Source organism: Tasmannia lanceolata, unplaced genomic scaffold (assembly GCF_043159265.1).
Source record: "Tasmannia lanceolata isolate RefF3 unplaced genomic scaffold, GAP_Taslan_0.1 ptg000025l, whole genome shotgun sequence".
Lineage (NCBI taxonomy): Eukaryota > Viridiplantae > Streptophyta > Magnoliopsida > Canellales > Winteraceae > Tasmannia > Tasmannia lanceolata.
The window spans coordinates 1,556,628-1,572,816 of NW_027518702.1; the positions used below are offsets into that span (position 1 = coordinate 1,556,628).

The following is a 16,189-nucleotide window of genomic DNA, read 5'->3' on the forward strand; positions in this document are numbered from 1 at the left end:
ATCAATTTTTTTCATGCACTGGGGCAATTCAAAGGAATTTATGATGACCCAATGCATTGGATCTCCGTTGTGCCCTCCGTTGAGCACGGGCACATTTGTCTGTATGGTTTAGCGATCACATTCAAAACAGTAAGCACACTTGAACCCAAGATTAAGCCAAAAGTAAAAGCTTATATATATATATATATATATATATATATATATATATATATATATATATATATATATATGAGAAAATGTTCCGACACATGTGTAGATAAGTTATCTACACACTAGCTTAAAATATAGTGGGGGCCACATTATTTGGGTGATCCAAACCATTCATTTTTAAGGCCCTCACATAGATAGGGTGTCCATAAAAAATCAGATCCACAGGATCATCCTAACCATTCGAACTGTGGAGGCAAAAAATGGACTACTTTGTTAAGGGCGGGTCAGGGTTCACATGGCCAAACTTGCACCCCTGGATATGAGTGTTGTATATCAGATAAACCTAAGGCACAGAAAATGCTTTTTGACCAATAGCTACATAAACACATACTACATTTTGCCCTTTTTGATTGAGAATAGTATATGTGGCTAATAGAATCCTTGGTCCCACCTTCTAAGGAAATCCACACCTCCCTTTCTCAACAAGTATATCCATGTTCAGTTATAACAAAGACTCAAGAATAAGTGAACGTACAGGATTCAATCTTGTGATTAATCCTGTAATTTCCCAAGATTATGAAAATCAAAGCAACAAAATCAGTACTGTATGAGATAGAATCAAGAGCACTACATGTTTCGATCAAAAGGAGAGGAATAATTCAAATTACTGAAAATAAAATCCAAGTCAATCAACCAAGTCAAGAACTATTGTTGGTTACTGTACAAATAAAAATGGCCTCTCTGACTTGCCGTTTGTCACTCGTACTCTCCGCAAGCAAACTTTTCTTCTGGAAAATAGACTGCAGTAACCACATTACCACCGAACCTCCTTCCGTTAAGCGCGGCTTTTGCCTTGGCGGAACCTTCGGTGTCCGCATACTCCAAGAACACCTGAAACAATCCCACCACATTCCTATCAACTCGGGCAATTCATGTAACTGTTACCCATCCGTAAAAAAAAAATTCCATACAAGAAGTTGATATTGCCACTCAAATCGTTCAGTGCCATTTGAGGTTCCGCCATCTCATTATTTAGAAATTCTTTCCCTAAATTTTCTTTTGATAAAGTTCTTTCTCTTTGTAAGTTATTGAGCCAGTGACGCAATTCTAATAAAGAGATAGAACAAAGATACCGAAAAAAGTGGGTTGATATAGTTCTATCAGTATAGATGCATTTCTGTACATTTCGTACCCATAAAATAATGCTTTATGTAATCATATATATCTTTCAAACTTTTCAAATAATGGCGTGACTGTGTCGATGTATTGGGTTTCCCTCTGGTCACCATGTTATAACGAGTCTAAGGCAGTTCTTTGACTGGGAATTTGATCAGCTTTCTAGATTATTGGAGACTTTGGAACCGCAATATGTTCGCCGAGTTGAGACTTTGGAACTGCAATATGTTCCCCGAGTTGGGTCCGATTAAGAGGTTTGGATTTGGTGCACATCAGGATAGTTTAGTGTCAAGTCTGTCTATCTTCACCTTTGTAAACATATCTGCCAGCTGATCTATGGATCGAGTGAAGATTGTGGATATCTCTCTCTCTCTCGATTCTCCGACGAATAAAATGGTAGTCCACCTGAATGTGCTTCGTTCGTTCATGGAAAACAGGATTAGTAGCAATATATATGGCAGCCTTGTTATCACAACACAACCTAGAAGGGGAAGAGGGAACAACACCAATCTCAAACAATAATGAGCGCGACCAGAGCAGCACTCGTATGTGTCATGGCCTTGTATTCAGTGTATTCAGCTTCAGCACTGGACTTGGCTATGACGTCTTGTTTCTTGCTTCGCTATGACACCAAGTTCCCTCCTATAAAGGTACTTTAACCAGTTGTCGACCTCCTATCTGCTGGAGATCCTGCCCAATCTGCATCAGAAAAACCTTCAATTCTCATATTACCATGCCTCTTAAACAACAAGCCTCTTCCTGGAGCACCTTTCAAGTACTTGAGAATCTGGATTACGGCAGAGCCCAATGAGAGGTACGATGAGAGATCATGTACTGACTAACTGCCCCTACAGCATACGAAATGTCTGGACAAGTAACTGTAAGGTATATGAACTTCCCAACCAATCTCCTCTATCTGCCAGAGTCATCCAACAGATAAGCTTCACATTAGGATCCATGAGTGCAGATGCAGGTTCCACTACAGGATTTCCTGTCTCTTCTAATAAATCCAACACATACTTCCTCTCTGATAGAGAGAGGCCTTGAGAAGAACGTGGCACCTCTATCCCAAGAAAGTACCTTAGGCGACCCAGATCCTTAATAGAGAATTCTTTCTGCAAGAACGTCTTCAATTTCTGTATACCCCTGAATCACTACTAGTGATAATAATATCGTCCACATACACTATCAAAAATATACAACCATCTGTGGACTGATGACTGAAAACTGAACGGTCAACAGAACATTGTTTCATTCCAAAATGAGTGACTGCTTCACTGAATCTTCCAAACCATGCTCTTGGAGATTGTTTAAACCATAAAGAGACTTTCTCAGGCGACAGACAGAGGAGGACAGCTCCCCCTGAGCAACATATCCAGGAGGTTGCTCCATGTAAACCTCCTCAGTGAGGTCGCCATGGAGAAAGGCATTCTTCACATCGAGTTGATAAAGAGGCCAAGCATGATTTACTGCCAGAGAAAGTAACACTTGAACATAAGGAATCTTTGCAACAGGTGAGAATGTCTCAGTGTAATCAACGCCAAAGGTCTAAGTATACCCTTTGGCGACGAAGCGTGCTTTCAAACGCTCAACAGTCCCATCTAGCTGATACTTAACAGAGAACACCCATCGACATCCAACAAGCCGAGCACTAGATGGGAGAGGAACTAATCCCAAGTCTGATTAGTATGAAGCCCACCCCTCTCTAGATCCATGGCAGCACGCCAGCCTGGATGAGACAGAGAGCTTCGGCCACAGATTGAGGTAGAGAAACAGAGGACATGGAAGATACAAAACCTCGAAAAGCAGGGGTGAGATTATCATATGAAACAAAGTGAGAAATAGGGTGAGTAGTCGAGTGTGAGCGAGTAAAGGAAGCAATTGCGGAATCAAAAGGTACCATAAGGGAAGGAAGAGGTGATATCTGAGAGAACTCTGAATCTCTGGCTGAGAAGATGAGGCTGGAAGAGGTGGTGGATGATCTGCCCATCGACGTCGCTGGTAACACTTCAAAGGAGCAGGAGGCCCCGAAGGTACAGAAACTGATACAGGGACAGAGGTCGATGCAGGGACATCCACTGATGAAGATGGTGAAGAATACACGACATGGTCCGGGAGTACCGGGAGAGGGATTGCAATCTGTGAGTCGGGAGTAGGACTCAGGGTTGCAAGAACCTGTGGAAAGAAGGGCTCGGACTCAAAGACAAAAGCGGAATGCCAAGATGATGAGAGATACTACCAACTAGGGGTGCAACTTGGGTCGGGTTGAACTCGAATTTGGGTTGGGTCGAGTTAAGTTTTTTCAAAAATCGGGTTGGGTTGGGTTGGGAAAAATCAACCCGAATTGGAAATCAGGTTGGGGTGTCGGGCAACCCAACCCGACCCAAAACCCGATTTCCAATTCCGATATGTATAAAAATTTTACTTCTTTGTTTGTTTTGTCATTGTATAACTCAAATCTAGACAGAAATAAAAAACTTGGTGAAAGTTGTCCTAATTAACCCTCTTGTTGGGGAACATCTAATGACTAGGATGAGATGGAAATAAAAAAATAAAATGGAGAAATCAAACAAATGGTGAAATCGGGTTGGGTCGGGTTGGGTTGGAAAAATGGGTTCCTCGGGTTGGGTCGGGTTGAGGCCAACCCGACGCGACCCAACCCAACCCGAGTTGCACCCCTACTATCAACAATAGAGATAAGAGTAGTGGTGCCATCAGCAAGAGTAATGGACAGCAAAGCAGAATAAAATGGACGAAAAGAACTAAGCTGGGAAGAGTTACTAGTCATGTAGTTCGAAGCCCCCGAATCAATAATCCAGGAACCAGAGCTAGAGAGAAGTGTAGTGTTCGAGCTACCTGGCTATGCAAAGCCAGCAGTAGGATGGGCGCCCAAGTGAAGACGTTGAAGCTCCTCAAAGTCAGCCTTGGAGACTGTGAAAGAATCATTGGACATCACTAGCGCAGTAGCAGGGTAAGGAGGAGCAGTTGGAGAACTAGCAATAGAGAGATGGGCCGAGTGGGACTGACGAAGCTCTGGATGCAGCTGAAAACAAGTGTCAAGATAGTGGCCCTCTCGCTGACAGTGTGAACAATAAGGGCGACCACGACCCCCCACCAACACGGCCACCGCGGCTCCGACCACGGCTCAAAGACCCACCTCCGCGACCAGTGCAGCCACCACTATCATAGGTAGCCAGAATAGAACTATCAGGAAAAATAGAGACATTCGGGGAAGCATCAATCAAAAGACACTTCTGAGCACGCGAGTAAACCTCTGTGATAGAGGGAATAGTGCTAGAGCCGATAAACTGCTGACGAAGATTAATGAACTCAGGACCCAGAATGTCGAGGTAATGGATAACACGAATCTGGTCCCGCTGACGCGCAAGAACAATGATATCAGACGTGAGAGGCATAAAGACATCAAGCTGCTGGCATAGGGAGACAAACTGGCCATAATGGGCAGCAGAGACATGTCACCACGATGAAGACGCATCCACTCAGAGTATGTGGCACATATTCGAGTCAGATTGGCTACTCCCGAGTAGAGTAGCATAGTATGATCCTCAGATCTCCTTCGACATAGGGAGGAACATCATGGTGCCAGTAATAGGAGTCATACTCTGCCAAAAGAGGGTGCGAATCAGAGCATCCTCCAATTCCCAGCGCACACAAGAGGGATCAGTGTAGCTGGAGGGGCCTGCTAATAAGGCGAGCCTTGCCTCAAGCAAGGAGATATGTCTCAACTACGACCTTCCAAGTCAAGTAATTAGTCCCGTCTAGTTTGATAGTGGTCACCTGTGGGTATGAGCCCTCCACAAAAGACGGATAGCTCGAAGAGGAAATAGCCGACGATGATGATGTGGCATGAACTAGAGAGGTCGCGCTGATAGAAGGATCCCCAATAACAGGAGGCTCCATAAAGACAGAGATAATGAAGATAGCAATCATGAAAGTCGGCAAGAGAAAAAAAAAAGATGATTTAAGAGACTAGATGGGTCCAAGGGACATAGCGCGGCTCCCTGAGAGAGAGAGAGAGAGAGAGAGAGAGAGAGAAACGTACATCAACATAGAAAAGAAAGATGAAGCCGCGGACAAGATAAGAAGATAAAGAAAGGTGTAGGAAGAGGATTTACACCATTAGAAGAAGGGAGAAAGAAGATTTATGAAGTAAAAAAAAGTTAAGGCTGAAGGGTTCTAGGTGTAGGGAAAAAATATATGGTGTGACGAGTAGGGGTGGAGGGGCTTCGAATGAGGGTAAGGGCTGCGGGTGTGGATGGGAGAAAGAGAAAGGGTTAGAGAGAGAGAGAGAGGGGCGTTGTTCACGGCACTATTCAAGGTACTCTTCACCGCATTTTTTTTTTTTTGAAATGGCAATATATTGAAAGAATGGAACCGAGATGGTCCACAAAAATACAAAGAAAGAGAAAAGTTACATCAAAAGCACTGTTCATCGCATTGTTTGGAGGAAGATGGTGGCTAATGGTGATAAGTGTGTGTGTGTGTGTGTGTGTGTGTGTGTGTGTGTGTGAGAGAGAGAGAGAGAGAGAGAGAGAGAGAGAGAGATGCGGTGAGGGGGGGCGTGGTGCGAAGGGTGAAGGGAGAGAAGAGATGGGTGAGGGGAGAGCTTCTCCAATGGTCCCTAGGGCATCGTAACCCTAGGGCTCTAATACCATGGTATAGAGAAAGAATGCCAGGAAGGGTTTGAGTAAGTTAGGGATGTCTCCCCCTTACACATGTGTTTATAATAACGAGGATAGTACAAAGACAGTTATGCCCTTAAGCATTCTACATATTCTAACAGATTGGGGAGGCCGATTCCAATGATGCGGAAATTAGAGCGGCACTTCAAGGCCTTAGATACTTGTAGAGTCACGCCTTATCTAAGGTTATAGTAGAAGGGGATTCACTTAATGCTATCGGGTGGCTTAAGGATGGCAAGGGTGTCCCATGGAGATTTGCCCGTTGGATGGATGAGATTAGGGATTGGGTTGGTACTTCGCAAGTCCATTTTAAGCATGTCAAGAGATCCGCTAATTCGGAAGCGGACAAACTTGCGAGGGACGTAGTAGTGAGACAAGATACAGGATTTTTGGATTTCCTTCCACGCTGAGGGTTTGCTGTTTTGCATTTATGTATTATTCTTTGTTACTCTTCTTTTTTGCTGACTAGCTTGGTTGGCCATGTAACATTTATTTTATTAATGACATATTTACCATTCAAAAAAAAAGTAGAGGGCATTCTAGGTACTATGGGAAAAGCTTAAAAAAAACAACTCCACACAGACACAAACAAATGCACTTTCTATATATTATACTAGTGACATTGGATTTTTTTATTTATTTATTTTTTGTGATAATATATGTTTCAATCTTATCATATAACTGCCCAAACCTACACAGGCACACAGAAAAAATACCTTTCCAACTCCTGAAGTATGCTCCCCATTCGGGTTTGGGCGAGGGATAATCACATTCACCAGTGGCCCTGGTTGATCGATGCAAAGAAGATCATATCAGACCGCATTGCATTCAAGAAGAGCATTTTGAAAGATAACATTTATCCACATCTCTGTTTCCGAATTGTACAGAAAAGAAGGTGATGAACTCATTTTTCAAGTCTCCACAATGCTTAGCAGAGAAAAGCAAAAAAACATAGACAAGTAAACATTTCAGGATGAGAACTATACTTACCAAACTTCCCACCCTCCTCCCTCATATCTTCCAATATTTCTTCATACTCTTCATCTTCCCTCAGCTCATCGGCAGATACCACCTTAACATAGATCCATTTAGCATTGACAGCCATTAATTAATTCAAGAATGAAAACTACAACAGATAAATATGCACATGCTTGTGTGATTACAAAAAAACTACGCAGCACCAGCATTTTCATCTGCTTTCCAGTAAGAGAAGATTCAAGGGATTGTGCTACTATCAACACCTTAAGAATCACAAATGTTCCTGAATTTAGATTAAATACACAATAAAGACAAAAACATATCCATCTTGTATAAAGAGAGTGGGTGTCTGATTAACTACCATGCTACATGATTTGAACAATTAAGCTAGTGAACCCTTTCCTATTCTCAGTCTGTAAGCGGCTAATTGCACTAAAGTCAAGATGCGAATCTTATGCTATGTTATTTATACATATCCATATGAATATTCATATTTATATTGCAAATTTAGTTTAGCCTATTCATCGATACTTATCGCGCATCTACATGTATTATTTCAAGGAACATACATTAATTTATAGTTTTATACTGGTTGATAGTTAATACTTGACCGGAGAAGAGATGTTTGACGTAACCTATGTACGGGAAGAAATGATAATTCCCTTTTTGATAAGTAATGTGTGACGATCATGTGTACCAAAGGTATTCTACTTTAAAAGTGTTATGTTCAACATGTAACAAGGCTATACTTAGGCATAGTGTTAACATACTTTCTGTTCTTTCACACTATAATTTTAGAGGTACTATCCATTGAGATTTTTAAGCCCAGGCCATCCATGGCAGGACTCATTTAATCATCAATTGGGTGGGATTCACATGATTAGAACGGAACTCGTCTCATAGGAGTAGAGAGTCTAGAGACCACTGTATGTGGACCATTTTTCATTTTCATTTATATGACTTAAATGCTTTTCCTTAGGCAAGTTTGAGAAGTCCATTTTATTTTATTCTTTGCTCATTGAGTCTTAACTCATGTCAACCACTTTCATGTTTGTAATTTGTAATTTGAGGCAAATTTGAGCTGCTCTAACAAAGCTGAAGTTAGAGCAGCTCATCAAGGTGTGTTACTCTTAGGGAGAGCAAGGATGGACAGCACTATTGTGGAAGGTGACTCGTTAAATGTCATTAGGTAGCTTAAGGGTTCTTTGGTTCCTCTTTGGAGATTTCTTCGCTTCTTCGATGAAATAAAGGATATTACGGTGGGGTGCGCTACGGTGTATCAACACGTAAGAAGATCTGCTAATGAAGTAGCGGATAAGCTGGCTAAAGATGGGGCTGTGAAGCAGGCTTTGGAGCTCTTCGACTTTCTTCCTCCTTAAGTTCTTTTTTGTTTTTTCTCTGTCTGGGCGTGTTTGTAATGTGGTGTGTGTGGGGGGACTCTCTCGGTCTTCCCTTTTTAATGAAATCAGTTACTATTCAAAAAAAAAAAAAAATTTGAGGAAAGATGAGGTTGCTTTAGTTAATTTATGAAAAGACTTGCCATTCTGATAATTTTTGGATTTGACTAAATCACTTTAACCAGTGTCAAAGCTGAAAACTAGTCCTAGTTTTATTGAAAATGAAAAAGAGAAAATAAAATAAACTACCCTCATTCTTTTGAACAGTAACTAAAATTTTATTCAAGAAAACCAGTCACCTGGAAACATATAACAGGGACAAGGCGTCCATCAGGGTATATATATCCGTGAAAACCTAAAAAACTCCCACCTACTCAACTTACCCTCCAACATCCCTATTGCCCTCATCTAAAAAATGAGCCAATTATCACTGTCACGCCCCGACCCCACAGTAAATATTGTCCGATTCTGGATCTTCTACCCTCCCTGATTTTGTTTTCCAGCAGCACTAACTGTGCCTGACCCACTCCATGGGGCGGGCCCCTTAGAGATGCTGAAAACACGTCTACACAGGCAGAGGGAGTCCACGGATAAATAGCCCAGAATCTTTCCCTCCTCTTCTGATGTGAAATCTCACCCACGCCCCACCCCCCCCGGCGGGGGGGGGCCAATGTCCTCTCTGGCACAACGTACTAGAGGAGGTCCACTCTGATACCATTCTGTCATGTCCCAACCCCACTGTGTAATTATAGTCCGGTTCTGGGTCTTTTACCCTCCCTGGTGTTGTTTTTCAATAGCACTAACCATGCCCGCACGGCCTCACGCACCCCCACCCCCCGGGCGGGAGGGGCCAATGTCCTCGCTGGCACAACGTACTAGAAGAGGTCCACTCTGATACAATTCTGTCATGTCCCAACCCCACTGTGTAATTATTGTCCGGTTTTGGGTCTTTTACCCTCCCTGGTTTTGTTTTTCAATAGCACTAACCATGCCCGACCCACTTCGCACGGCCTGCACCTTGGAAATGCTGAAAATGCGTCCACAGAGGGAGAGGGAGTCCCCACATATAGAGCCTAGAATCTTTCCCTCCTCTTCTGATGTGGGACCTCTCAAAAACCACCTCATCTTTCTCCGCTCCCTCTTCCCCCGACTTATCTGTTTGCTCATTAGCTAACTTGTTCATATGATGGATTTCCGAGCCTAAAATCAAGCATAGTTCTCTAATTTCCGATATAATGTCCACTAATTTCTTCAAACATATTGCTTTTTTCCTTGCCCAAGCCAAGGCTTTCGTACAGTCAGCCTTCAATGCTTAAAGGACCTAACCTTGAACTTGCATACCGCCTCAACCCCAAAGGAGGGCTCTCGTTTCCAAATCATTAGAATCACAAACCCTCACCGGTCCAAAGAAGAACAATAAGATATGTCCATTACCAGCCCGAAGTAAACCTACAATACCTGCTCGTCCAAGATTGCCATTACAGCTTCCCTCAAAAATGAACTTCACTCAACTAAGAGGGAGAGGGGCACCTTGGAGAAATTTTAATCTTCATACCTTTTTTGAAGATAATCATCCTCCAATTTATTAGGATGTTGCTCATCCTGTAGTTAGAGAGGTTCTTTCCATTTCTAATCCATAAATGAGGTCGATTTGATTTCAGTTAAAATCTTCCCTATCCCCCTCTGTTTCTCTTTGAAGAGAAACAGAGGGGGAGGAGTTTTTCAAGTTGACCGGCAAGCGAAATGTCAAAGATAGGGAAGAATGCGGAGGAGTCTTTCAGTTTAAGTGTTAAAAAAGATGCAAGAGAGAATAGGGAGGAGTTTTTCAAGCTGACCAGCAAGCGAAATTTCAAAGATATATCTGTCCCAGTTTACAAGCTTCCTCATTTCAAAGAGGCTTTGGAAGAGGAACGTAAAGACAGGCTTTTGCGTTGCGAAGTGCAGATGGCGGATGAGAATAGAGAAAAGGTACAGCCTACTGAAGATCTCTATAGATTCTCTGGATATGGAGGTCAGCCATTTGGTTCGCTCTCGTCTTGTACATGTGGAAGATAGAAGTGGGAAGGAGATCAAGGTGAATTCGGAGGAGGCCAGAGTCTCAAAGGAAAAGGAGATCGCTTCCGACGAGTCCGATGAGATGTTATCGATTGGCGATGTTTTTGGGATAGGATATGATGAAAATATTGATGAAACGAAGAAAATGTTTTTCAGAATGGAAGAAAGGGATTTGCGCGAGAAGATGGAAAAAGGAAAAGCAGCGGGAAAAGGGAAGTGAGAGCTGATTGCCCTCAAGAAATAGAAGGCCAACTTCCCTATTGTAAATTGTCTATGTGATTAGGGTCTTTTGTTTCTGCATCTCTCTTCTTTTTCCTTTTCTCTTCTTGTGTCTGGGTCACAGGATTAAGTATATGGTATTGGAACTAGGTTTGTTATTAGCAATTAGATGCTGGTAGGAGTTTGATGTTTTAAGACTCTAGATGTTGTTAGCTGGTAAGGGAGTGGGCCTAGGATTTAAGTTGTCGATGCTAATCTCAGTCAAGTCAAGCAGGATGTTTGAATCAATTTCTGGAAGTAGGATAAGTTGTAGGGCGGGAGGATGATTATGGGTAGTTGGGTGGGGGGTGCTTATGTTGTTGGCCGGAGGATTATGCGTAGTTCTCTCTGAGGCGGGATGCCTGTTTTAGTTGGTTCATTAAAAAATTTCAAAGGAGATTTGGGAGCGGATGAAACAATGCAGATCCTCATAAAGCTTGAGAGATTTTGGTCTTTCGCATCTTGAGGCATTTTATTGTTCTGATCATTGAAGAAGAGGAGTGAACGAAACGAAGCATATCCTCACCAGCTTGAAAGATCTCGGTCTTTTGCTACTGGAGGCATTTTATTGTTTTGATCCTTGCTTGTCCTTGAGGAGATTTGTGGAGAGGTTCTTGAAAGTGAAATTTTGGAAGCACGATGGTTCTTTTGTATGGATGGTATTTTTTGGAATGTAAACGGAATGATCGGATGGTTAAATCCATTCTGCTGGGACCGAGAAGAAGATGCTTTAGTTTTATTCTAGTTTCTTATGGTCTAAGAGTATGCTTCTGACCAGCCATACTATGTGCAAGTTGGGACCTCTGGTTGCCAATGTTTATTCATAGTATGAATATATTTGTCATCTTTCAAAAAAAAATTCTTTTTCCATAAATGTCAAATCGTTACATAAGGTACCAACCTCCAAAGTTTTTATGATACGGAACGCCCAGGAAATTCCGAAGCTTTTTATGATAGATGAGCAAAGGAACAATGAATCATTAAATGATCCACAAATTCTTCTTCCTTCTTGCAAAGAATGCACCAGTTGGCGAGATGATCTTCCTTCTCTTTGAGCCAATCACAAGTATTGAGTATCTTACTCTCTACCATCCAAGCAAAAGTCACTCCCTCCAGAAGAGCTGCAGATCATCATATACTTGTGAAACGGGTGTCGATCTCGTCCTTCCTCACCAAACTGTAGAAAAAACTACTAAAAAAAGAGCCCTTCTTTTAATCGTAATAGAAAAAAGAGCCTTGTGAATCAAGGGACCATATTCTTTTGTCAAGTTAAGAGAAGTAATAGAAGGAACAACGAAGGCCAAGAAGCGAAGAAAGGCTAACAATTTCACTATCATTAAGGTTTCTCTTAAGCCTAATCACCCAATCCAACCCCTCAGCCCCCTCCTTTACATGTAGTCACATACTACAGCCATGGCATAACAAAACTTCACCTAGCTAAAGGTCTACCCAAAATCTTGGTCCCTCTTCCCCCCCCCACTTTAAACCTAACTAAGGACTCATACAGGGGGTCTACACCTACATATAGACTTCCATGCACCCGAGCCTTTTCATAACGAAGAGTTCGTAATCTTCCAATCTCCCCAACCCTGCCAATATCTGTCCCCAATAATTTTGTGTCATAATGCGTCTTTCTCCCCATATCTCCAAAGTCGTTTCCTCAAAATCGCCTTATTCCGCAATCTTATTTTACCGATCCAAACAACTACATGTTTCTTCAATCTATATACATTCCAGTTCATGACATGTTTCGGCTTTCTATCAGCCTCCCCTCCCTCCCATAGGAAATCCCTTTGCAGCTTTCCTATTCTCTTTGTCACCTTTGCTGGGATGTTATATTCTCGCAAAGGAAAGACATCTCTTCTTCTAAGATGCTAACTTCTTTTCATGTGTTTCCACTATTGGGGTCAAAGTAAAGTTTTTGGTATACTGTATCCCAAAGGCAAGCCAAGATATGTGATGGCAAATTCCTCTCTCATGCATCCAAGTGCTAAAGCACGATCCGACGCATCTTCGATCTGCATATTAATTCCTATTATCAGCTCTTAGAGAAGTTGACCTTCAATTCAAACGCCATTTCAAACCATCTGAAATTCTTTTTAAATTTTTTATTTGCTCCTCGTCATCATGAATGAATATGAGTATCGTCGGTGAGCTACCATTGTGAAATAGGCCGGACATTTTTGTTGGTTTTCAATCCTCCTGTAAGATCCACTTCTCCCGCTTTAGATAAGACCAATCTAGCACTACCATCGTGAATAGATGTGAAGATAAGATGTCACCCTGCGTGATGCCTCTCGAACTGTCGAAGCTCCCAATTGGAGCCCATTAACGAAGACGGAGAAAGACGGCTTGCATAATAAGGCTTCTATCCAGCTCCTTCCATCTTCTCCTGAATGTAATCAATAAAGTTCCAATCTGCATGGTGGTGCATCTTCTCCACATCGATCTTGCATATAATTCCTTTCTCTCCTCTTCTCTTAGTATCAATAACTTCACTAGCAATAAGTCTACCATCCAAAATCTGTCTACCTTTCACAAATGTCTTGTGGAACTGCGAAATAATATTCACAATCACTTCCTTTACTCTCCTAGCTAGGATTCTTACCAAGATCTTATTATACACACTATGGACTAAACCAATCAGCTTAAAATCTTTAAGCCGAAATTTTGGAGCAGCTCGAAATTTTGGATTTTTCTCTGATTTTTTTTGGCGGGGGATGCCTAAAGGTAAAAGAGGCAGGTCAAATTGTGTGAATAGAATAAGTGGGGGGTGCCTGCGGAAAAAATGGGGGTAATGAAGTCTTCTTGTTTTTCCTCACGTGACTCCAAACAAAGTAAAAGGAGAGGGTTGCCTTGGGAAAATGAGGGGGGTTAACATTTCCTTAATCATAAGGTAATAAATACTTATTAGGGGGTGTCCAATTAAAAGGGGGGGTGTCTAATTTCAATTGAGATCCTCGATAGAACAGAAAGAGAGAGAGGCGGTGGCTTTCAAGGTGTGGGTCCGTCGGGAGTAGCTTCGGCGGGTGTGGGTCCGGCGGCGTGGTGCGACGGAGAAGCTCTGGCAGGAGGGTCAACGGTGGCAGCACCTCCAGCGAGGAATTTTTTTTAGTTGAATGGGCTGAAATACAGATTTTGTCCTTGCTACTGGGTTGCAAGCATGGGAATACGGCCTATGTTTGGTTGAGTTAAACAAGGCTGATGAAAGGCAGCAAGGTTTGGATGGATTTTGGGGGGCTGGTTTGTGTTTTGGAGATGAAGGGTGACTTTCAGGTGAAATAAAATAGGGAAGATGGGCTGAAAAAGATGAGTGCTTGAAGGGGATGGATTAGGGTTTAGAGCTATTTGGGAATTGAAGAAAGATGGCATTCTCTATTGAACAAATTAGGATCGATTGATTTAAGAAAAGGCAGCAAGGATATGGTGGAAAGAGAGATGGTTGGAACGTGGGAGTCTGGGAGTAAAAGAGGGGTGAAGGGTTTCATAAAATCTGTCCGAGCTTGGTTCTCTGACTAGCTCGCAGATCTCAAACACGGATGTCGATAATCTTCGGCTCTCGGATCCTTTGCTCTGATACCAAATTTGGTGTAGGCTTTGAAGAGAATTTAGAAGAAGAAGAAGAGAAGAATTAGAACTAGAAGAGAAGAAATTATGGAGAAAGAAGCACTCAAATCTCAATTTAATTTAATTAATCATCAAAAGTTCTCAATAGAACTGTAGCTTTGCCTATAAATAGGCAATTAACAATCCTAAAAGAAAGAAATCCGCTAAATTAAGAATCCTTAAAAGATTAAAACACCCTAAAGACCAAAACAACCCTAACAAAATCAAATATGCCCCAAAATATCCCTAATAACACTAAAATAATAAAAAGATCCCTAAGGGACCCAAATAACAATAAAAAAGATCTCTGTGGGGCTCCCTGAGGGCGGCCCCGCCTAAAATAAACTCACAAGGGGCGCCTATGATCCTCATCAACTCCCCGTGCTGAAAAGAAGCCTCCTCCGGAAAGTGAAGAGTCTGGTATTGTTCCAAAATGTCGGGATGGGGGGAGGGTGCCTAAAGATCTCCAAGATTCTTGCCAAGATCTTATTATTCTTGCCAAGTTCTTATGCCTAAGACTCAATTCAATTGTCACTCCAAACCCATCCAAGTCCTTGCCAAGTTTTTTTACTTCCTCCACATGTACTGGGTTGTTAATCACATCGATCCTTCTCGTTGCATTCGTCATTCTATGGCAAAACTCACTATTAATCTCTTGATGCGCTCTTTATCCTCAATTACTTCTCCCATCTACTAAATTTTTAATTTCATCGATCCTTCTCCTTGCATTCGGCACAACACGGAAAAACTTAGAATTCGAATCCCTTCCTTTAGCTGAGTGGCATGCGCTTTTGGCTCCAGCTAATTTCCTCTCTTCTAAGGTTCTCATATCCCACCTTTAGATCTCTTCTTTCCTGTTGTTCTTCCTCGCCCAATCTGAATTCATCTTCCTTTCTATCATAGCCTCAATCGTCTTTACAATACGTTGTCTTTTCTAAGTCTATTCTTGGTGCAAACCAAGAGGTTCATGGGTAATTCAAGAGAACTTAGGAGCCTAGTGAGTAAATTCTTCAATTAAGATAACTCAAACCAGCCACAGATCAGATCAAGTATTCGAATTTCATCAAATTACACTAGAAAGCTTACTTTGAGTTAACCTTTGACTTGATTCACAATGAGCATGAAAATCTACCTCGAGCATGCATTGACCACAACAGAGCACATAAAAGAAAGTATATATATAAGGTTGCAATAAGATAAGTCTGAATACAAGCTGAGAATAAAGAACAAAATGTAAATCCTAGGGCCTAAAGGTAACCACCTATAGATGGTAAGTAAACTCAAGTGTGAAGTAGGCTTGGGGGGGATAGATGATGGATGTTTGTAAACCAGTGTCAAGGATACTGAGTAGAAAGGATAAATATGGTCAAATCTTACCAGGGAGGTAGATGTGTCGCCCTCGGACTCTATGTCGAAGGTCCAAGAGAGTGGTGGAGAGACTGAGGTCTGAAGCAGTCCAAGATACAAATAGCTAGTGATGGGTGAACCGAAGTGGAAAAATAACCTTGTGCGCAACCCCGGACAATGAAATCACAAAGGAAATCAATACAGGACAGCAAGGTACCGCTGTGTAAGTGTAAAAGTGAAGAGAACAAGAGGTGGAGTGACAATAATGAGAGGAAAATGGCAATAACTAATAGGGTTAGCGGACAGGCTGATGTAATAGCGAAGAGAGGAGGGTAGAAAGTCAAGGAAGCAGTGGATAGGACTGTAGGGATGAGAACAACCCTTTATGTGACTGTAACAGTCCCTAAATAGCATGAAAATAGCCAAGAGTAGATGGGAAGAACGTATATGGTAAGAAGCTTTGCAAGGGAGGTGAGGGAGTAGGGGAATATAAGAGTATTTAAGTTAATGATGAATGAC

The 16,189-nt window shown here is 42.0% G+C and overlaps 1 protein-coding gene across 1 annotated transcript in view; it reads right to left on the reverse strand.

The window, feature by feature from the left end:
• Window positions 1-733: 733 nt before the first annotated feature.
• Window positions 734-16,189, reverse strand: part of LOC143858078 (splicing factor U2af large subunit A-like) — a 36,186-nt gene continuing 20,730 nt past the window's right edge. Inside the window, exons 16-18 of the mRNA XM_077368675.1 lie at window positions 7,020-7,101; window positions 6,746-6,813; window positions 734-1,041 (exon numbers count right to left, since the gene is read on the reverse strand). Coding sequence (XP_077224790.1) covers window positions 907-1,041; window positions 6,746-6,813; window positions 7,020-7,101 — 285 coding nt within the window. The 3' untranslated portion in view covers window positions 734-906. The remainder of the gene's footprint in view (window positions 1,042-6,745; window positions 6,814-7,019; window positions 7,102-16,189) is intronic.